Here is a 25,759-nt window from a genome sequence, read left to right on the forward strand (position 1 = left end):
TTAATGGGAAAATAAGTTTATTTCATTTTCTTCTTCAAAACGTTGACATTTAACAAATATAATTCCAAAATTGAGATACAATAGAAACTCCTGCTTATGCAAGATTACAATAGAAATAATATTATTTTAAATTAGGAATTTTTGATTCCCATTCCAATGAATTTATGGATTAGTATAAATAACTTACATTATTAGATTTTATAATTAATAACATGTTCCTTTACATGAAATAAATTTTGTACGCTAATTAACAATGAAATTTGTTTTTTGTTTTTTATACTCAAGATAAAATATTGAATCTGAATGTACTGAGCAAAATTATTTCGCTTTCTCAATCTGTCCGGTAGAAACTAATTAAAGTTTTAAAAGAATAATGAAACAAAAATGAATAAGTTATAGAAAAAAATTAAACGTGAGAAGACTAGAATAATTGAAAAATTGAACGTCAATCAACTGACATAAATGAAATTTATGATAAATTTATTATAATTCAAAAATAATTCTTAGTTTTATTTTCAAAGGTAAGTTTACATTTTTACTGCGTAAAGTAAAAGTAACTGCGAAAATTATCCAACACAATTTTTCACGTTTAAATATAAAACGAAAAATGCTTTATAATAAGAACGTGAAGAAGGTTTAGTAGACAGACCTCCAAATAGTTTAAAATACAATGTAAATAACTCGCTGGAGGAATTGTTTTCGATTCTTCAAAATGGTTCACTCTCTTTAACGTTACCTTTTTTTTAACCCATAATAGTTAGTTGTAGATTAAAAAAACTCTTTAATTCTTGGACGAATTTTGAGGAATTTTAATAGGGCAATTTTCATTCACCAGTAAAATTCATTTAGAAATGAGTTTACAAATATTATAGGCGAGTTTGTTATAAATAATGTTTCTGTATTCAAGAGGGGAAAATCGTAAGTTTAATTTGAAAATGAATAATTACAACAGCGGTTTGCATGAAATTATATAGTGAAGTATAAGTTTTTTAGATAATACTCTTCAAACTTATCGCTTCACTGCATTTTATTTAATTTTGTATATGATAAAAATAATCTTTGAATCATTATTAAATTAATCTAAAAAATACGAAAATCTATTTTATAATATGATGTTAAATTTAGTAATGAATTATTAAACATGAATCCATTTTTTTTAAAGATAAGCAATAATACAAATTATAAAAAAGATATTAACCTCATATATTATTATAATTTATTTAGTTTAATACCTAATACCTTCTTTTATATTTATTTAGTTTTTAAATTTTACATATTTTTTCCATCTATTTCAGCAGTGTTTTCATCAATCCATATATTATGATTATTTAAATTTCTAAAATGCCATAAAATGTATTCCGCAAATTTAATTCGTCATTTATTTAGTGCTAAAATTATTCTTTGCATGTAACTTCTAAAGGAGATTAATCCCTCCAGCTAGAGAACAAATATTTCCCAAATAATATGACCAAAACTTCTCAAATAACTTTTAATCAATTAACTATTTCGACCTCTTCGGAAAATGCGTATCTAAATTGTGTCGCGAAAATTTAGCTATATTTACTATTTATTACTCCTGACGAATAAACTCGTCATAGTGCAAAATTTTGTCCTTTTTCCATGACAAGTAAACTCGTCGAAAACATTTAACTGGTTAAACTTTAAAATTAACTTTGCATTCAAATAGACATGAAACGATTTTCAAGAATTTTAATCCATGAAATTCAGCACAAAACCTTTCTTTTATATCTAATTCCCGGGATAAATTTCCTTTAATCCTAGAAGCACCAACGAAATCATCCACGAGACATCAGCCCCCCCCCCCTCCCCATCCATAGATTGTCCCATAATACATGATTTGATACATCTCCTTCCCATAATCCACGTTTATGCAACTAATGAAGTACATCATCACTTTCTGATTTACATCAGGTGCGCTGCTATAAGACGACATAAAGCCAGCCTTGTAAAAGATAAACCAGAAAGCGTTGCAAATCATCAAAACGTCTCCTTTGTTTATATGTATTATAATATTTATGGCTCGTTCTGCCTACTTCTCTTGTTACGAGCGAGGGCGTAAAACTTTCCGTTATGCCCCCCGCACTTACGACCGAAGGAAGGGGTTCTGGCAGGTCTTGCAGAACTTTATTAGAGTTAGGCCTAACTTTATGCTAGCCCCGTTTTATGTTTTGGCGCGGCAGTGTTGTACTAACTGTTTGTACTCCCGTCATAATCACCCAGAATAAACACGGCCGGGGCGGCCGAGTTCGTGCCTTTAAATATCTGATTTCTGCGCCTTCAGACTTTAGGGGGTGAAGGGTGAGGTACGTGAAAATATCGGGGCGGGACTAATTTTCATCTGTGATGATCACCATAAAGTGGCTATGTCTGGAAATCGGTCGACAAATTGGGTTTGGGGTTTGTGTTATGGCCCTCTCGAGCAACTGGGACAAATTCTCGATGCTTTATAAACGTGCTGAGTATTGCCTCGTGTATCAGTTTGAGTGATTTGCTTTGCTTGAAATTTTGTTTGATGAAGTCGTAAGTTGCGATTTGAGTGGCGACTATCTTGCTAGGGATATGGGGGGCAGTAATAATTTGAATTTTATGCCATGGAGTGTGAAAATATAATTTGAGCACTGTACAACGCCAATTTATGATTCCATAACATGAAGTGGTGACCTCTTGGAATTAAGAATTTGGATCTTAGGGGAATTGTAAAACTTTTCTCCCCCATATTGTGAATGTCTCCCAAATAACTCGTAAACAGGCTATTAAATAAAGCTTTGGAGGCCATACCGTTACAGTTTTATTACGTTTGAGATATTTGAGACTAATATAATAAGAAACAATTTTTCGCAATGTGTCATTTCATATATTAATTGCGGAATGATTTATAATAATCGTTAAAGTTAATTTATTAAAAGTATTAAAATTTAAACTGCATATTAAACTATGATTGAATAATATGAATCAAAGTATTTATCATTTTCGATATTTCAGGTTTTCAAATTTATTTTCGATGATTAAAATAGAATTCATGAATCATGTTAATTAACTAATTTATAAAGCATTATATGAAAAAATTCATGATAAACCATGTCATGGATTTCATGCGAATTTATGTAACACTTATTGATATATTACTCACGTAAATATATTATATATAATATATCACGCACTTAAATATATATGTAAATATTAATTTTACGCTAATATTAAAAAGAAGCAGCTTCATAATACTTTTTTTTTACCATTTATTCTGTTCGTACCGTTTTATGCAAAATTTTGCATCGTATGTATGTTTTTATTATGTTAAATTCAAGTAAATATAATAAAGATACATTTTAATTAATAACATTTTTAGCATGTAAAATTTTACTTTATTTACACTACCTAAGTTTTATTCTCAAACGCTAGCAAGATATGTGGATTGAGTATTACTGACACCTGACGAAATATGCAAAATATAACCAGTTTGCATGAATACGTCAAAAACCGATAGCTAACGCTTTTTTATTATTTACTTGAGTATACCCGGGGGGGGACATCGAGTAAATGAAGAAAACCCAGGGGGGGACCTCGAAATGAGGATGAGATGCTTCCGGTATGGTGGTTGTATCTAGCCACCCTGGAGGGTACACAAAAAGGTGGGAGATCTGGCTCCTTCCATCGATGACAGGACGCACTTCCTTCGGGAAGGGTTGTACCGTGGCCGGCGATGGCCCTTAGGACTCAACCACAGTCCCCGCCAGTGTTTCTATTGCGGCGGTCCGACCATTCAGTTTTCAGTAACATTCAGTATCCGTATGCCTTCGGACGGGTCGGAGAGTCAGTTTTGTGACTTACTTGAGTATTATAAATTTTATTTTACTCGCAATTTTGCAATTGGAAGCAATTTGACGTAATAAATTTGATGTAATGAAACATGCATTTTTGATGTAATAAATTTTTAGCGTGTAAAATCATAATTATTTACCTTGCCTACGTTTTATTCTTAAACGCTAGCAAGATATCAGGATTCAGTCTTACTGACACATGGGGAAATATGCAAAATAATAATCAGACTGCATGAATACATCAAAAACCGAAAGTTAAACGCTTTTCTAAAAAAAACTACTTGAGCATTGTAAATTTTTTCAATATTCCTTCTTTACAGCTAAGTAATGAATTAATTATTCCTTTTTCATAACAATTATTCTCCGAATTCCAAAAGAATTACTTTCTATTCAGCACATTTTTCCCTTTAAATTTTGAAAATCTCACCGCTATGAAACGCATGACCAATTGTTTCATGAACAGGAAATGATATATTTTCGAAAAATTTGTACATATCGGAAACAAGTCAGTGACGAAGTTAAGATTTTTTGCATCCGCGGATAGTGTAACTTTTTTTAGGTTATTCAACAAATGTAAATGGAGAAAGTTTTAGTTCCCGCTTGGCATTGCAATTTTTAAAGTGATATAAATCCGATAATAATGTTTAGCAGTGTTATGGCGCCTCTTATTATTGGAATAATCTGCAACCTACTATTACTTCTGATCTATGTTCTTTTGACGACGTTAAAACAGAAGCTATCTCATAAAGCTTGTAAATCATTTTAAATAAAAGAATTGAACTTCTTTCATAAGAAAATTACATTTGAAGTGCTTCCGATACACTTCGAATATAATAGCAATTGACTTTCAATTATTTTGTTGCTTATATAATCACGACGAATCGATCTCCATCCCCACCCTGCCAAAGAATCTAGACAAATTTAAATATAACCTAGTAGTATAGAGAATATAAGGTTATGTTTTAATTGTCATCACTGGTGACGGTTAACCACTCTAGTAGGAAATACATGGAAGAGGAAGCACCTTGACCTCACAATTTTAATAAGCTACCCCGGAAGTTAAAATCAACCATAAAACTAAATGTTTCGCATTTTCAAACACTATGTGCCCCCCCCCCCCCGATGTAATTTTTTTCCATATATAAGGCAAATGTTTGTGTCAATTCCCTTCTCTTCATAAGCATTATTCTGTTTTTAAATAACAGGAAAAAGCAGCACGTTAGAACGTTATTGGATAATGGTAGACTCTCAAAATCGAATTTTCGTTATTAAACGATCAAGTAAAAAAAGTGTATTATATATTTGTTTTTCCGTTACAAAACAGTTGGTGTCGTAATTTATAATTCCCTGTGCATAATTTAAGATATGCACAAGAAATTAATAATAATAATTTAATAATAATCTTGAATAACTTGAATACGAATGTAACTTAAACCCATCTTTCAAATCTTAAAATGATTCAAATTCGTTAAACAACCTTATTTGGTTCTACATTTTGTTAACAAAAAATAACTTTAAATTTGCACATCTTTCTACACGTGTAGGAGCACATATTAAACATTTCCTTGTAGTAATCCTTCCTTCCTACCTTCCCAATACTATAAGAGAAATACATATACATTATCGGAATAAATATTCTAAATAATATAAAAGACATTATTTGTGTCAGTGAATATATTCTTAAAAAATTATTATGCATAAATTTTTTTACAGTCAACAGGGCCAATTAATCGAGTTTAATAACAGAGAGAGAGAGACAGTGACATATTTAAGAAAAAAGTATTTCCTATTGCTCTGACTAAAACTACAATTTTTTTAAGTTGAAGCTTTGAGTTGAGTCGTTGAAATTAAAATTATTGTTTACACGAATTTAGACCATTTCAATTATCTATTCAATGAAGAATATCTATCAATATGCAGTGCTTGTTCAAGGTAGCTAAAATAATGAAATAACGATGTATAATTCGGTCAGTTTGGGTAGCAGAAAAATGGATATTTTTATTAAAATATTTATATTTCAATAATGTAAGAATAATGTAAGAAAGATATTGCATAAAAATTCAGACATTGCACAGATTTTTTCAATATAATATATATTGATTCTAAAACATAGCAAATAATTTATATATCATTTAGAGCCTTTTTAAAATTAAAAATGTATACTTATTTTTAACAGCTTAAAATCGTCCACTAGAACCCTATTAGAAATAAAAACGCTTTCCATTCATATGACATCTAGATCTTTACACATTACAATTAGCTATCTAGAAACAATAATTGCGTTTGACGACTTCATTATTATTGTGGAATATATGCAGTACTGAAGATATATTTTATTTAGAAATAATAGTTCCATTTGACGACTTTATTATTATTGTGGAATATATGCAGTATTGAAGATATATTTTATCTAGAAACAATAGTTGCGTTTGATGACATTGAGCGAACACAATTTAAACTTGTTATTAGATATACTCAACAGTATGTATTATAGTTTTTTTTATATTCAAAAAACTAACTTTAAATTCGAACTTCATTTACAAATAAACACACGTCATATTTACTCCCATACTCCTTAGAGTGAAGCCCGAAGCCACAAGATCTTAAGCCCCTCCTCTCCCTTTTCCTCGTCGGATGCGGAGGAGCAACAGATGATGAAGGAAAAGGAGCACCGGGAGCAAGGTGCGATGAGCGCTGATTAAAGGGATTATCAGAGGCAGCGGCTCACTCTAATGCTGCGCTAACAAGGGCCCAAACCACGACGGCTAATAAGACGGGGCCCGAGCCTCTATAAGCTGATGCTTTCTATTGGGGGATCTCTGAAGGGCCAAAACAGCGCTTCCCAATTTGCGGCGGCTCTGGTCAGGGATAAATGAATGAGCCCGGTGCCCGGATGAAGGGGATGAAGACAGGGGAATGGGTTATGTGACACGGCTTGTTTTTGTTGTTGTGTCGATAATAGCGGACGTCGCGAAATGATCAGTTCGCTGGCTTGTGATGACAGATTAGAGAAGGATGGGGTATCAATTTTAGTTGAGGTTGATGAAGTTATAATGCACTTGATGGCATGGGATACTGGAATTGAGCATTGCCTGTAAACTGGAAACTTTTGTTGTAATAAATAAACAAATACTATCTAAGAAACACAGGAAATTTTGCTATTTTATCAAATTGTAAAATATTGTTTCTAGTTATTACCAATCAGGTTATAATATCCAGAGGAAAGTACCCATTGATTGAAATGGTAATTATGTCAAACTTTATTTTATTAGAAAATTAAATTCCCATTAATATATAAATATGATTAATTATGATGCTACTTTGCTTCGTTATCAATCATGATTACTAAATGATATGACACTTGATGTTAAGATGCACTTGAGTATAATTTCGGTGAAATTGCCCTCTCATTATATATATCTAAGTATCGGAGTATATTCTTAAAGTTGCTGGAAATGGCAGTTCCAAAACTTTAAAAGCAAATACCATAAAATTTTAAAAATTAGATTTATAGAAAAGTCATTTTTTAAGTTAGTTGAAAATTATTAATTTTTTATTCTTGGTAAATGTATCTAAAATGTAAGGACATTTTTTAGGGCAACTGGAAAATTTGTTTCAGATTTATTATTTATTCTTCCTGAATCACTGATAAAGTATTAAAAAATTGAATATTATAGCCAAATTCCCAATTAACACTTGAAATAATGAAAGAAATTGGTTTTTGATGCCCATCTTTACAAGTGCATTACGGCCTACGTAAAGTACATTATTTTAAATAAATGTGCTGTAATAATTTTAAATGAAGCTCTGCAGATGGTTTAATATTTATTTATTTGTGACAAAAGAATTTAAAATTAATAAAGACATATAATACCTGGTTATATTCAGCCTTACAATACAAAGAAAAATGAAATCTTTCCAAAAGGATGAGGAGACCGTATTCCTAGTTAATTTTCGATATTCAAATATGTTCACAAAACTGAATTAACTATCCTAACGATTTTAAAGTATAATTATAACGATATTAAAATATTATTAGCGATTTTAAAGTAAAGTATTTAAAGTACTTTGCATTGTCTTGCTTCTCAGATAACGGATTTCAGTTAGCTACTGCTAGTCTAGCTTAGCATGCCTATTGGGTGTTTCTCGTTTCTCATCTGGGGCATAGAAAAGTTGCGAGTCCGAATAACTTGCACTCCAATGAGACAAGTTTAGTACGAGTCGTATCATCAGACAGTTTGTTTCTATAAGTGGGTTGTACAGTAATAAATGCTAGCTCTAAGGATATTTAATTCCTGCTTCCATTTTATCGTGATGATGGTCATTCGGAGTACTTCTGAAGATCGAGGGTAATTTCATCGTGACTATTTGATCTTATAAATATTATTAAAAAAAGTTACACAGTTCTGCAAATGATGCGTTTAAAAATATTCAAAGCTAAAGTAAACCTGCCAATAATTAATATCTGAAAGCTGATTATTTCTTAAATATAAAAAAGTGAGAGCGATAAGACAAAAACCAGTTCAGAACTACTTATCTCCTGAATCTTTTCCAAACCATAAGGGTTTGAGGTATAAATAACAATTTTTTCAAACAGGTTTTTTTTTCTATCGAAAGGAAAAAAGCAAATTAATTCATCCTACTTATAAAAAACATGTTAGAAGCCATACATCTTCATGAGGACACATCCTTCAATTATTTCACTAATCACGTAACTATTATGCTAATAATTGAATTTAATAGTGATAAATGTTTTAAACTGATAAATTTTGAATCATATTTAATTATAGGAATAAAATATGAAAAATGTGAAAGCAAAGAAAATTATCATTTCTGTTTTTTTTTTAAATAAATTTCAAGAAGATAATCAAACTATCGTTAATTATACGTGATAAGTTCGTCTGAAAACCAAACAATGCACTTTCAACCCTGCATTATACTACAAGAATCAAAAAATCAAAAGCTTCCTCCTTACAAATAAATTCATTTATCTCTAAAGCAAATTCAGTAAGATTTGATTACTGTAAATTTCATTATTATCAGCTATTGATCACGTAAATATCTTGATGTTATGTGAAAGTAGAAAAAGAAAATAGAAATTTCCAAATAATAGAAAATATCTTGTTATTTGTCTTGAACTAGATATTGAAATATTCATATTTACGTAAGACATGAAACATTATTGAAATCTCTATTATTTCTCTACAAATATTTCACAAGATAATGTGCGTTCTACACAAAGCACTGATTGCTCCAATTTTTTTTTTATTATCATGCCATTGATCAGTTTAATATCTTGATGCTATATGAAAAAGTAAAAAGAAATCTAGATAATAGAAAATATCTTGTTACTTGTCTTTAAATAGGTACTAAAATACAGGGTGTTCATTAATTATTGTCGGGGTTTCCGTACCTGATACCTTTCGAATAAAAAATATTACGCAAAACCCGATTACGTATTCGTAAATTACAACTCAAAGAATTTTATTAACGATATTAAAGTGTAAAGCTTGCACAATTTGCACTTTGTAGGCATTCAGCTGAAGGCGATTATGTATTCGTAAATTAGCTGAACAAATTTTGACTCGAATTGAGGATGATGAAAATTACCTTCGGAAATGGTTCTTCAGTGACGAATCCACTTTTCATGTGTCAGAAAAAGTGAATAAACATAACTGTAGAATATGGGGCTCAGAGAACCCGCACGATTATCAAAAGTCAAAATTTGTTCAGCGAATTTACGAATACATAATCGCCTTCAGCTGAATGCCTACAAAGTGCAACTTGTGCAAGCTTTACATTTTAATATCATTAATAAAATTCTTTGAGTTGTAATTTACGAATACGTAATCGGGTTTTGCGTAATATTTTTTATTCAAAAGTTATCAGGTACGGAAACCCCGACAATAATTAATGAACACCCTATATTCGTATTTACGAAAGACATGAAAAACATTATTTTATGTCTTACGAAACTATATTTCGGTGAAATCCCTACCATTTCACTGCAAACATTTCACCAGAATATGTATATACCCTAAACAAACAAAAAAAAAACCTTCTTTGCATTTTCATACAAAAATCTATCGATATTTTTCCAATACTGTCCCTTATTTTACCATTTTATAACTTTTGGCATCTAAATTTATCATGATACTACAACTTTAAGTACAATTAATAAAGAAATATGCGAATATTCTGTAGATTGTTCAGTTTTTTCAACTGCGTATAATTATCAGTATTCAAAATAATAATAATAATGTACGAGAAAAGAAAAGTGGCTTAAAATTTCATGATTTGAATTTTCCTTTAGGATGAAGAGCTCATATTTACTTCGGATCTAAATAAATTGCATTATATTGAAGAAGGTAGTCAAATCGCTTCTACCAAGGTATGGGAAATTCTACCAGAAGCCCTACCCGGTACTTCTTCTCTCTGCTATAGCACGGAAATTCATCGATATCAAATCCTTCCACACCCCTCCCACTTGTCAATCCCTCTAATCCCTTGGGGGGATGCCTTTTTATTCTTGGACGTTATCAGCGGTACCCCACAACCCAGGGATCCGAGTCGAATAATTCCACGTAAGCTGTGACGTCACTAACCTCCTTATCAGTGGGCCCCCTTCTTTGCACCCTCGGGCATCAGGTCGCCCCCTAACATGTTCCAATTAATTATGGAAATAGAATATGGTGAAAGGATTAATAGGAATCAAAATCCATTTTGAAATGCTGTCATGCTAAAAGGGCAGGAACGCCTAATTTGGAAACATCTGCCAATCTTCATTGATGAGAGAATGACATCATTAAAATTTACATTGAAAGAAGGAGGGATTACACATTAAAAATCTATTGGTCTATTAAAATTTATATGAAGCTTCGCTACAGAGTATTCTAATTTAGTAATATATTGAATATGGTGCATATAATATTAATTATAATAGAAAGGTAGAATCAATGCAAAAGGTTAATTATAAAAGGGACTTATCCAATTCCAATCTGTAATGCAAGATGCAAATGAAAATTTTAACATTTTAATCAAACTTACAACATTATCGAGGAATTTTTTTTTAGGTTTTTGAGAAATTATGTATTTAATGGATGTTTAGCTTTTAAGAATTTTATAACTGAAAATTGTTAAACTGGAAAAATCTGCATAAAAAATTATAGAAAGGGAATTAAAAATAGGAATTGTCATTAATTTTTTTAAGAAAAAATATCTAAATAAATCAAATTTTACTTATAAATTAACTCCAATAAAAGTAAGTACGGAAGTTAAAATAAAGTAAGAAAGTAAATTATAAATTCCTCGATGATACTGTTTATATTTTTTTTCTTTTTGCATTGACATCGGTCTTTTGACGAAATGTCAGAATGTAGAGTTATATATAACTGAAGTCTATATCTGTGTTGTTATACTGTTGTACTGTTATTGCGTTATAAAATAATTTGTAATAAATTATTTTGAAAATTACCATGTTGTTATACGTACTGTCAAAATTTTTCAATTTGTTTATGAAAATCGCATTATTGGACCAGGAATACATTGTTATAGGAATACCTACATTATATGCCTAGTGTTTTATTTCTTCCGATTCTCGGTTGTTTCAATGGCCTTATCTTCACTACAGTTTTATTTTAATTAACATTTACTCACGCATGTGTCTAAATTCACGATGCTTATAAGAAATTGGTAGAGATGTCATTGTAAATGTTTTAGGTAGCTGCAATCTCATGGATGTTTTCGATTCCGAACGTGTGAATTATTTTCTGTTTATAATTTGTTTCTAAATGATATCATAATTTAGATAAAATTGGGTAAAAAAATATCTCTCTTTGAAAGAATACTTATAAAGATCTTGGTATTTTTCGAAATATTATTTCATTTTCTGTAAACACTATTCGTGATATCTGATTTTCTTATAAAAGATAAAAATAGAGATTAAATTTGTTAGCACACCTTATGGTTTGAAGTAATAAGGACTTGCATCTGAACTATTTTTAATTATTCAAATACAAATTTTTTTGTACGGTTTACAAACAACACACTTTAATTAACTAAAGCATGCATCATAAATATCTCCATTAAATATTTGATAACAGTTTTGCTTATCACGGTGTCAATAGAGCACAGAACGCATTAACCGTGTTAGAAAGAATTGGCCGTTAATGTGTTTTTGGTTAGAGGATACAGGCGAAATATTATATGACAGAAAAGATATTTTGTCTTGCCGAAACGTTTCAAATCTAATAAATTTATAATTTATGTTTTTTTTTCCGTCAGAAATGTGCAAAAGTTTATTATCATGTAATTTTAAAGAGGAGAAAGAGAAATATCGAGTACTGGCTTTCGAGAACTAAGAAACCGCGGACTTCTTTCCATTTTATTGTTACTCATGATTTCTCAGGTGTACAACAATAATAGTATTATAGTTTATTTTTGAAATTAAAAAATGTTTGGAATCTAAGAAGATTAACATTATGGCTCTTTCTTGGATTGCCTTTTAAGGGATTGAAGGAAAAATTTTAATTTTAACTTTAACTCAATGCTCTCTAACATTCTTCATATAAGGTAATTAAGTAGTATTTTAAGAGTATGAAAATATGCATTAATATCGTTTTTATGACTGTTAAAAATGTGGATAAATTTCTTATAACTATAAGCTTTTATTATCTTTTTGTTATAAATGTTAACAAGAAAAGTGAGAAATCAGTTATCAAATTTTCTCATTAATTGTCTCGATCTATAAATAAATCATCTTAATATTCATCGTAAGAGTAAAGTAATTAATTATTTTTCTGCCTTTTACACATGAATTTAAATCAATACACGATGCTTTCCAGATAACCAGATGTTTGTTACTTCCAACTTCCTTAAGCAAGGTGAGCTGGTACGTCCATTCTGATATGTATGCCGCAGGAGTTGGATTTGAATATTGAATTTTTAAGGTCATAATTAAAACATTATATATATATATATATATATATATATATATATATATTATATTATATATATATATACACTGACAAGGCGAAACATCTACAGAAGATACAACTCGTAATTTGAATATAAATAATTCGACTCCTAAATATTACTATTTCGTTAGGAACGCAAGAACCAACTTACTTATACGGCCATTTCTCATCAATGTATACCCGTAGGGGTTCTCTATGGAAATCACTTTTAAAAATTAAACAATTGAATTGTTAATATTATTTCGTTACCAAAAATCATAATTTTCTTTTACAATTTTACACATTTTATAAAGCGAGGAAAAATAATTTTTTGGAGCCAATAATAGATATATCTGATTTTTTCATGTCACAATGAGTATCAACATGATATTTCATGTTTATAAAAGTACGTGAAGAAAAATCAGAAATATTTCTTATTGGTGGGGAAAATTCAGGTTTTCATTTCTATTAAAAGATTTCTAAAATTGAAAAATAACTGCTGCTTCATGAACGACGATTTATTTCTACGAAATTTACATCTGTATCTCCGAAATTCAGCATGATGAATAAATTTTGAATAATTCTTTTTTATTAAACTAAGAGACAACGTTATAATAATAATAATATAGATATATTTTAACATAATAAATTTGTAAATTTTATATGTTAAAAAATAATGAAAAACTTTTAGAAATTTTCTAGAGGGTAATCTTTCCATTTATATTGGGAAAACTCAGTATATATTTACTTCTTGAACATAACATGAACACTTCCAAAAGGGATTTTCGAAACTTGTATAAATTTGAAATCAAAATTTAATCAAATATTTAATGCTTACCATCAATAAATTTGGAATACATTAATGATCCAAAACTATTTTCATACCACATTAAAAGTGGAAAAAAGAAATGTCTTTCCGACAATACTTAATTTTGTTTCAATGCAATGTTTTCTTTAGTTTTAACAATTTCTAAAAGTACTTTTCACATGACGATACTTTTAACTCTTTAAAATACTGGGTTTAGACACAAGAGTGTTGCGTTGTCATCGGATATAATTTCCAAACACACATTTTTTTTCTTGCAAAATTAAAAACAAAATAAAATGACAAACGGATCAAGCCTGAACCTTTATTCATGCTACTGTATTTCTTACAAATGACTAGAATATCCTTTAATTATTTTTAATATATTTCATTTCATTACCATGGCAACAAATCATTCTCGTAACTAAAACGTGAAAGTACTGGTTTTTAGTTCTTAGAACTAAAGCCAGTGGATTTATATATAAAAACTCCTGACAGCAAGCCAGAAAATGCTGATAGATTGCTTTTCTAAGAGCCTTTCGGTTATTTTATTTTTTTAAAATGAAAAGAATTTTAGTAATATTTAATAGTTAAATCACACAATTTTATTAATTGATAAAATCATTTAAAAAGTGCTGCCATTTTGTTTAGAAGTACACACACTTCAATAAAAATTCATTTTAATAATTTGAGCATCATAGATTTAATTTTCTATAGTTTTGTTTTAATTAACAAGCATGCTCAAGAAAAACTATACATTTTTTTTCTTTGAGCATGCTTTCAGTTAATATTATTCATATAATTATTTCTTATACGATATTTAATTATGTAAAGAAATATGTTTTGTTGTGAATTTACGAATTAGTCAGGTTTTGAAACATATCTTAATGTGGTCAAATACAATTTATTGTATGTGAAATTATTTCATTTGTTGCATACAATCAAACAATTCTACATTCTTCTTTCATTTTTTGTAGGATAATCTCCGATATTTTCCCCTCGTAATATTATTTGTTATTGGAATAATTGCTTTTCGCATAACTATAAATTGTATTTATATCGCCACAGAAACTGTAGACAGAATCATTGAAGTTAGAGCAGCAAGAACGATATTTTGCAGGTTAAAGACTTCCCAATACAACTGATGGATATTCAAAGCACACGTTACATCTGCAAATCAGCATAAAAGTAATTTCCATCCATGATTTCAGAGCTACTTAATCATTTCCTAGACACTTTACAACACTTACCAGGCAGTGACCAAAGCGGAAAAATTAAAAACTTTAGTTACATACGAGTTACATGTTGAGCTAGGCGTCTCTCAGATTCGCCATAACGATTTCTACCTGATGGTTTTGGCTAGCCTCATTACCACACCAAAAGAATGGACAGACAAGGATTTCGCTTTAGTTCTGATTAGAACCGCATACACTTTTTGGGAACATAATCTATTACGTAGGCGTATTATAATTTTCCCCTCATTTCGTGCAGCTTGGATGAGAGGGAAGGAAAAAAAATAAAAAGCATTTCAAGGTCTCAGCAAACATTAGTCCTTTTCCCTCGCTTCAGCCATTTGGAAATCGAATTGGAATTCATGCTGCCAGTTAATGTCATTCGTCACAAATCGTTTGACTTGGCATGGTTCGTTGTGTTGAGCTCTTTCCCATCGTTTAGATGTCTGTGACGACGTCCCCCTCTTACCCCCTTCTTCGGACCCTTTCATGGAATACTGTTGCTGGAGAGGCACGTTCGACAATTTTGAAAAATTGATTACGGGTTGGCGTGGATTCCGCTTTAGTGTCAAGCACTGGTTGAAATAGTCGAGAGATTATGTCCTTCGGATAGGGTGTATCACTGTGACAAGATTAATAATAAATTCTCAATTAAGGTAATACTTTGTTTCAATATTAAAATGATTGAATTTTACTTGCAGATGCATATTACATTTTGGAAAATAAATTATTGTGAATTTTAAGTAGTGAAATAGATGGAAAAAGATTATCATATCCTTATATGTAATTAAAACAAAACACTCAGATATTCTGTAAGAAATTCAGGATGTTAGCCTTGCAGAAATATCTTAATATCATTTTTTGTTATATTCTTTAGAGATAACAGAGAGCTAAAGTCTTCGTTGCATTCTTTAGTGATAATACAGAGTTACAGTCTTCGTAGCATTCTTTAGTGATAATACAGTCTTCGTTGCATTCTTTAGTGATTATACAGAGTTAGCGTCTTTATTGCATTCTTGAGAGATTTCAGATAGAAATGCCGTAATTAGGCAATTTAATTAGGCTTATTTACGTAAATGATATTATTTTATTGATGATTTTGCATGAATTCGTTAAAAAATGTATTTAGATTGTAGGCTTAAAAATAATTGAAGTAAAATTTAATTGAAAACTTAATGAATGTTTATACACAAAAAGTAATGTAACAGGTGTAAAATTGGGTATTGAAATTGAATTCCTTTAGTTTTAATCATTTATTTTATGTTTCTACATATGGAATATTCAATAAGAAAAGACATTTTCTCAGTAATAGATTTTTCATACTTCAGAAAACATGAAAATTTAACCATACAAGAATGACAGAAATCAGGTTTAAAACTTGAAATCCTACGATTCAAATTTCATTTATTTTTTGTTTGATTTGTCATTAATTTTTGTGAAATTTCTATTGTCTATCGTTGATTATATTATTTCGAAAATAATTTAACTTAAAAATATTAATAAGATATGCAAGAAATAAGTTCCAGTTTTCGAAATCTTCCCCTAATCGATAAATACTTCGTGATTATTTTAGTTTCACATAGAGAAATAATCTTTAAAATCACTTACAGAAATTAATGCAGAACAAAAATGTAAAATAATTTTGTAGAATGTTACAGCAAATTAAGCACCATATTCTCAATATTTTGTCAATATATATTTTTAAAATAAGTTTTTTTCGAAGAAGCATACAAATTTCTTAAATAAAGGCATTTTACAATAAGCAGGAAATTTAATATATTATTTATATATGAATTATTGTAATCATATTTTCTAAATTAATACTAAGCACACAAAAATCTGAAAACTAAATGTTGAGTACAAAAACTAATTATTTTATTTATTTCAAACAAAATGGAAAAATGCCTGTTTGATATTTCCCTTCTTATCCTCTTTCCATGAATATTGCAGCAGTTTAATAAATTTCACGACACCAGCTAGAGACAAAACATTAATCGCAATCTCAAAACATAGAAATGGAATCTAAAATTATTTAAAACGATATCATAAAAAATGTTAAGCATTTTACTAATGAAAAACTGAAAATTTAATTTGGTTTGTAATTTTTAATCAAGGAAATTTTCTGTTTAATCTTTGCTTTAAAATGCTGAAGCTTTTTGTAAACGTATGGTTTGTCTATCTTTTAGGACATCAAAACTCCTACACATAAATGAACTATGGAAATAGAAACGCCCATTTCTTCCTTTATGATGTTCATAGTTAAGGATCTAATGAAGGTTATCTTCTTCAAGTCTTATAAATGCTTCAGACGATTTTCTAATCATAACGTTAAAAACAATATTTAAAGCAGAGAGATGTCTCTGTGGAAGACAAATGTAGTAAAACCTTTATTACGATTTTTTTTAACCAGAATAGAAAATAAGTGTAAATTATAAGCGACTCTTGCGGCAGCCAATGTGACAACTATACACAATGTCAAACTATTATACATTTAAAATTATTTTCTTAAGAATATGATAACTTATTAGTTGTATTCTGCTATGTCTAATATGAATAGGCTATGTAATAATCTTTTTCTAAGAAACTCTGATTAAACATAAAGTATCTTTGTCTCCACGCCATACAAATGGCATTAAAACTTTTCAAGCTATTTTCTTTTGTAAATTAAAATAAAAATATTTATTTCACATACATTATAATGATTTAGCAATAATAGAACATTTTTATTAGAACATTAATAATAGAACCGAATAATTTTTCTGTGTTTGAATTCCATTCCACATTATTCAACATGATCAGGTTGTATGATAATTACAATATTTTTAGAAGCTCTGATTTTACCCAAGGTATCTTCGCCTCTACTACAAACAAAACGGCATAAAAACTTTTACATATGATCTTTTTTTTCATAAAATGAATTAAAAACAATATTTATTCCTCACAACATTAAATTATAATCCAATACAATTAGAATAAGCTATAATTTCTTTTCTTTATAATCCCATTCTTCTTTACTCAACATGAACAAGTTGAGGCATAAATTACCTTTATATATTCCCATGTAAATCGAAGCTTTGGATTTCGGAAAGAAATTAATAGTCCCTTATTTATTAACGATGGTAACTAAAAATGATTCATTAACGATGACTTCTTAATTTCCCCTTATTCTTTGAATTTTACGATTAACCCTTTATTTACCGAATTATGTTGCCATCAATTTTTCAACTTCATTTTTGCACTAGTAGGCAAGTTTCCTTGCAGAATAATCCCAGGGAACCGAAGAAAAAAAATAGAAATATCTTAATTTAATTATTAATTTAATATTTTTAATTCCTACTTAATAGCTTATATGTACTTTTTGCTATTTCGGTTGCATTCTTCGTGTTCTTTAGAATACCATCAGCAAACAGTCATATTACGAAGATATAAGCCAGATTTAAATGGTACTTTTAAGTACCGTCAGTAAATAAAGGGTTAAAGAAAGTCCTGATTTAATACAATATCTTCGTCTCTGCTACGACTAAACAACATAAAAACTTTTACGCGCCATTTTATTTTCATAAAATAATTTAAAAATAATATTTATTTCATACAACATTAAATTGTTGTCCAATACAATTAGAATAAGCTATAATTTCTTTTCTGTATAATCCCATTCTTCTTTAATCAACATGGTCAAGTTGTGGCATAAATCCCCCTTATATGTTCTGATGTACATCTAAATATTCAGAATTAGAAAAGAGATGAATGATTCCTTATTTCTTAACGACACTACCATAAAAGAGTTCCTTAACGTTGTTCTAATTTTTCCATCATTCCTTTATTCTAACGATTAACGATAACCTTAACCGATTTTATCCTTGTTCTTTAATGAGGAATTTCGAATCCTAAAACAAATTAAAAGTAATATTTATTTCATATAGCACCAAATTATAATCTAGCAAAAATAGAACAAATTATAATTTTTCTCTGCAGAAAACCATTCTACTTTATTGAATATGATCTGTTTGTGACATAAATCAATACATTCCTCATGTACATTCCACACATTCAGAACTGAAAATGAAATGAACGGTTCCCTATTATCAATGCTAGAACCGAACTCGTTTTTCTTCGGTGGAAAAATACTGCGTGCTTAGTTTTTCAACAACCCGAAATGTCATTTCGCTCTGAACAGGGTTTTCTGCGCGATCATTTGTAACGCCGTTAAAAAGGTAAGGGATACCCTTTACTGCTTCAATACTCGCCCCCCCCTTCGGTCGGCAAAGTCCCCCTCCTCCCCCTTTACATCGTCATTAAGTACTTTCATTTGTTTTACGTAATTGCCCGTTTTATCATGCCTTGGATTCTTTGTGAGGATGACATTGTCTCTGGGGCTGTGCCGTGGAACAGGATTTTGTGGAACTGGTGGTTTTTACTTGGGTTTTTGTTTCATATTATATCGAAATGGGAAACGTTTGGATTTCGTCAATGGGTTTTCTTATCTTTCATGGAAATAGAGGCTTAAAATGTACTAATGGTGAAAGACTGTCGCCTGAATTATTCATGTCAGCCATAGTTTGGAAAAGTTCGGCTATCTCCATCAGAGAATTAACTGAATCAAATTTCTGTGATTGAGTTCAAGGTTTGTACAGTTCTGTACCTGATTATATATTCCGTGTACGGTCCGCTAGATGTTATCTTAAGTGACGTCATACCTGCTTGAACATAACGAATGTTAAATACACTGATACTTTTGCAGTTAAACAGGTCCTGGTATTCGTGGCGGAAGTTGCTATATATGAATGCGCATAAAAATTAGAGCACGAAAATGTTGATGCCATTTCGAAACTCAATAAAAGATGGAATAAAAAACTTTTTTATTATTAAAATTCTATTACTATGTAATTGGAATTAAAATGTAAATGACTATATTAATTTTTATTTAGATCATAAATAATTCCATTTTAAAGCACAAATATCAAACTAGCAGTGAAGTTTGCACGAGATCTTTAAAGGAAAGAATTTTAATGTCAGTTATCTAGGTTACTTGAATTTTAATTTTAAAGCAAAAAGAATTAAAGATAATTTTCACTTAAAAATCATAAGGGCATGGTATTGTTTTAGGATTATATCATCTATCTTTATTGTATTTTTGAAATTAACTATACAGCAACTATAGTATGTACACAAAGGAATGTAAAACCTTACAATATACCTTTTAAATTATATAAATAGTGAACGAAATTGGGAAATATTGAACGAAAATAATATTATCCTAATTTGAAAACATACGTATATTTTAATTTTAAAGTACTTTAAAACGTGTTTTTCTTCTATTAATATATTCCAAAGTTACTGAAGAAAAACATTAAAGTTTTGATCAATTTAAGGGGTCCGACTACGTTAAAAACACTGGTTTTCGACTACATTGGCGAATTCTTCTTTTATTATTATTTCTTGTAGTTCAGGCTTTCCTCTTTCCAAAATAGTATTTTCTAGGAAAAGGAAGGTCTGATCTATCATCCAGGATAATTTTAAACAATTTTTTAGCTAAAATATTTTTTTAACTTCAATTTTCTTAAACTTTAATTTTTATAAAAAATTTCCACCGTTAACATGATATCTCAAAAATTAATTGAAGTATTTACATAAAAATTTCAGAGTGTGTTTTAAATACTGTGGGCAATGAAATGAACCAAAAGTTTTATTGTTGGTGAAATACTTTTTTTATTTATAGGTGTTTTAAGAAAAATTAAGTTGTAAATTTATTTAAAAAATGTATATATACGTACAGTTTCACCCATAATTTCTTTGCATCTCAAAATGTTTCTTAGATTTTGGTTCATTTCATTCATCATTATATTCTATAACTTGTGTACAAAGAAAAATAGGATAGCTGCATTACAATTTTGTGTAGAATGTTAGCCGTTTAGGTTAAATTTCATTAAAATTTACTACAAATTTTCCTATTTCTCAAAATATATTATATTTCCAAATAATTTTTTGTATATATAGTGTTTATAATTGACAATACATCTAAAAACCATAAATAGTTTTTAAAAAATCCAATTTTTCAAAAATATTGCTTCGAACGTAGTCGGCTACCTTAAATCAAGATATAAATAAGATTTGGAATACCCTTTCTTAGGAAACAATTACAGCCCAAGAAGTAGGCGGCTATATGGTCAACGGTCTGCAATTTTAAGCATTTTACATTTTTTCTTTGGTATTAAGCTTATGGATATTATCATTAAAAAACAGCAATAATGTTATAAAATAAAATTTCCATCTTTAGAAATCTATAAGCGTCTAAAAGATTAATCGTAACTTTGAAACTTTCTAAAATATGACTATTCTATCAATGGAATATGCGGATATGGGGTTAATAGTATTACACATAGACAAGTTGACTAAAATGCGACACGCTTTGTATTTTAAAAGTGAAACTATAGTTAAAACACTAATATATAACTATATTTGCGAATTTTAGCAACTATATACAGGTTCTTATCCATTTTCTATCATTAGAAACTCTTTATTTACTTTCAATTAAAGATCTAGAAATCAATATTTCATTTAAAAGCATTAATTCCATATTTTAAATCTTTTTTCGGACCTTCCAAGAGGGAAATACATTGTCCATAATGAAGTCAAGAGTGTTCACTATAGGATTTAAGCAAATTATATTTCTGCATATAATAACTGAAAATGGTAGTTCATCGCCAATAAATTACCATTAATGCATCAATTTCTATTTTAACCACGAAACAAATTGTCTTGTCTTGCAGGTTACATCCATGATGTTCTGCCTCCTTCTAGTCTTCTGGGTTACGATCGAGGTTGCGACAGATTCTCATTTGACAATTCCAGGGATGGCGTTTTTGACAAAGAGCTGGACCTCAGCAACCGAACCAGAGAACGAAGTCGAGATCCGGACGTCAGCGACTCATCCTCATTTTGTAGTCGGGTGTCCGAGAGCAGCTTGAGCCCTGGACTTGTTGCACCTTCTGCACCGACGTCACCTGCAATTCCTTCCACTGTAAGCAGAGGTGAGATATCCATTTGTTCATCCATCATTTTTGGAGTGCAAAGTTTTGACTTCTTACATATTTTATATGTTATAAGAAAATCAAGAAACAAAAAATGTCTCCAAAGCTGCCATTTAGTTAAAGGACAAACTTTGTAGAGGAATGAAACTGAACTTATACACAAAGAATATCAAAATTAATTATTATCAAAGGCAAGATAAACGAGATTTGAGATTATGTGGATCACATGAAACCCTTCAATTTTTATATACACATAGATTTATTTAAAAAATCTAACATGACTGTGGGACAAAATAATAGTTAAACATGTTGTCTTCTTGATAATTGGTTAGTTTTCTCTGCTGTAATCTTTCCTTCGTAGAAGGATATCTTGTTGCATTCCCTAAAAAGGCGAATAACTGCAGCTAATTTAAACCATAGGATCGTGTCAAACTGGTAACTTTTTTACCTTTCTACATAATACTTCATGAAATAAATATTATAGAGATGGTAAATCTTGAATGAGTTATAAAGTTCAGCTCCTTTTATTTTGCAGTGATACACAAAACTTTTGTTTGTCAAGTTATTTGCATGGCCATATGAGGCCTTCTGGCTGAGAATTTGACACCATTGATATATATCATATGAATAACCGTTGCAAGAACCATGGATCTCTTTTTTTTATAAATATACCTAATTTAAATCAAAACGAATCATCATTTTGAAGTAAGGAATATGATATTCTTTGATGAGCTTATTATTGTTCGTAACTTTGGAAACCAACTTTATCGCCAAGAATACTAGGAGAACTTAACTTCAATTAATAAATTCTTACACATTATACGATATTCATGGCTATCTCAATAATATATTTTAAAGTTTTCACTTGGTTTGAATATCCATGCCGTATTATGTATTTTAAAATGTATGCTCCTTATCGTTCGACATATAAGTTTCTCTAATAGAGTGAAGTCAAATTGCTTTCAAAATACGGAGCTCTAAATTCACTTTCTTGTACTTCTAATAAAACATGTTATTGACTGGAAAATTAAAATATAACTATGCATTTCATGGAAGAAATGCGATTAGTGAAATCCAAGTATACTTGTAAAATTAAAGAAATACAATTATAATGATTTAGCATACATATAATTTCTTAATAAAAAATGTATATCGTATTACCGGATATATTTCCTGATAAATAAATGTATTTAGTAATCCGAGCGATGAGCAGTCTTACTTCTTTGTTTTAAAGCTTTATGCGTTTCTTTGTAATTAACAAGTAATGACAAAATATTCAGATACTTATTACTTATATATAAACATACTTAGTCAAATTTCTTTGAAATATCCGAATTATTATATTCTTTTTTTACCTATTTAATTAAATTATTGATTCAGAAATTTTTATTGCAGTTAGTTCCAATAGCCTGGATCCACAATTTCACGTGTTCACGAATGGCGTTACTGTCAGTTATACTTACGACGCCTTCTTCGTTTCCGATGGCCGCTCCAGACGTCGAAATGCTTTGGGACTTCCAGAACAGACAACGCGTGACAGACCCCGATACACATGCGGGGAATGTGGCAAACACTACGCGACTTCCTCCAATCTGTCCAGGCACAAACAGACCCATCGAAGTCCCGACTCGCAGCAAGCCAAGAAATGCGAAACCTGCGGCAAAGTGTATGTTAGCATGCCAGCACTAGCCATGCACCTCCTCACACACAACCTCAGCCATAAGTGCGCTGTCTGCGGAAAGGCCTTCTCCAGACCATGGCTGCTCCAAGGACACATGAGGTCACACACCGGTGAGAAACCATTCGGATGTGCCCACTGCGGGAAGGCCTTCGCAGACAGGTCAAATCTACGGGCACACATGCAAACACACTCGGCCTTCAAACACTATGCTTGTGCGAGATGCAACAAGTCCTTTGCCCTCAAGTCTTATCTCAATAAGCACTATGAATCCTCCTGCCTGAAAGATCCAGTACTTGGAACTATTCCCTTGAGCCCACCTCCACAGTCAATGACGCCCGATTCGAGATTGTTGCTGAGAACTTAAATAGCAGCATCTGATTCATTTCTGAAGTTTAATGCAGGGAGATGCTACTGATTTATAGTTTAGACTAAATTCATTGTTGAAAAACTTCAGGAAAGAGTTCATCACAGAAAATAATGCTCTTTGCCAATGTTTCAAGAAATATCTGATAAGAACGTATTGCTGAGAACTTGCTGCTGTTGCTTGCAAAGAGCTCAAAGAATATCCAATAAGAACTTATTGTTGGAAATGGGTCAAAGAACATTTTGCAAGCACTTGTACATGGAGACGATGATTCTTCTGATTGGTTCATAAACATTTTGCAAGCATTTGTCACTGGAAATAGTGGTAACTGTCCATGGTTTTATAAAAGGTCTGTTAAGCAATCATTGGGAATTATGCATCCAGGCAGTAACATGGCAAGTAATTGGCAAGAAGTTATTTATGAATATGATGCTTGTAGCCAATGACTTACAAGTTGCAATTGCCTCCTTTGAATTTTTCAAGCTTGGATAATGTTATCTTTTTCTCATTCAAGAGAAAATTCTTCTAATAAACCCATTTAATGCGTCTGAAAACTGCTAACGTAGAAGTCACAAATACTATTTTGAGACTGCTAAAGCTAATGTTAACAGGGAACCAAAATCATGAATTGTTGATTGCGTCCAAATCATTTAATGAAACTTATATTTCTCAATTGTTGAAAACAAATGTACATATTCTCTTTTCATTTAGTTCAAATCAGTAGTTTAGAAAACAATTTCATATGAAGCGTCGTTCATGAATTGCTAGTTGATTTCATTTTCAAGTTGTTTATAAGTGACTAGATCTCAAATAGTTTCAGTTCCTTTCAAAATGTTATATCTAAACATCTGGAATTATCTTTCATCGAGCAAGCTATAAGCCTTAATAAATGCATTATAAACAGTATTAAAAATAAATGGCTTATATTTGCCACATATATTTTCAGATGAAATCTGATGAAAATAATCCTTATGATAATTTTGTTAAATGCATTTTTCAACATACATAAGCAATGATTTATGTTAACCAGATTTTTCTGTTCTGAAGATTTATTCTTGTTAGATATATACAAATAATCTTATTTTAAAACTAAATAAAATTTCACCATTTTCGCATTTATTTGCTTGGTTTGTAAACATCATATTAACTTTAAGTCTGAGGCGACATAAAACTCGATTTATTCTTGAAAAATTAGTATTCGAACTCAATATTCAGGTACAAATAAATAGAAATGATGTTTTCACTCATAAAATAAATGTGCGAATTTTTCTACGAAAATATTCGATCATGTCAAAATAAAAGATAGTTTTAATGCCGAGAGCAAAATTCTTTAAATTAAATAAAGAAAAAAAAACAATATAAGCACAGATTGATTTAAAATTAGCTCTTTATACCAAAAGCGATGCAAAATCTGTTGTTTGAATAATTTTTCAAAGATATTTAAAGCACACGACTACATATTATCGTAAATACTGAATTGCATTTAAAAGTATTTTGTTCTATCTTACCTCCATAAAATACGGATTTGAATTTTATGTAAACAGCAGTAAATCTTCAACAAAATAATGCTAAAAATGCAAATACAAAATGCAACATGATATTCAAATCCTTAGCATGACATATGATGCAAAACAAAGCATAATGGTACAAATCCAAGCATTCTGCACAATCCATTTGTAAGCCTTTTTAAAGGATAGAAACAATATTTATCCTTAAAACAGTAAGAATACAGCATAAACCTCTCAATTTCCAAAGCGCAGCAGGTTTTTATCTTACAACTACATACTTATTCACAAGGCTCTTTTAAGATTTTACTTAAAGCTTAGTATAATCTTTCCAAAGATGTTTACAGT

General features: G+C 30.0%; 1 protein-coding gene across 1 annotated transcript in view; it reads left to right on the top strand.

Moving 5' to 3' along the window:
• LOC129965972 (transcriptional repressor scratch 2-like) overlaps window positions 1-24,285 on the top strand; it is a 44,055-nt gene extending 19,770 nt beyond the window's left edge. Inside the window, exons 2-3 of the mRNA XM_056080288.1 lie at window positions 21,601-21,861; window positions 23,257-24,285. Of these exons, the coding sequence (XP_055936263.1) occupies window positions 21,601-21,861; window positions 23,257-23,906 (911 nt within the window). The 3' untranslated portion in view covers window positions 23,907-24,285. The remainder of the gene's footprint in view (window positions 1-21,600; window positions 21,862-23,256) is intronic.
• The last annotated feature ends 1,474 nt before the right edge of the window (window positions 24,286-25,759 follow it).

Source organism: Argiope bruennichi, chromosome 4 (assembly GCF_947563725.1).
Source record: "Argiope bruennichi chromosome 4, qqArgBrue1.1, whole genome shotgun sequence".
NCBI classification, from domain to species: Eukaryota; Metazoa; Arthropoda; class Arachnida; order Araneae; family Araneidae; genus Argiope; species Argiope bruennichi.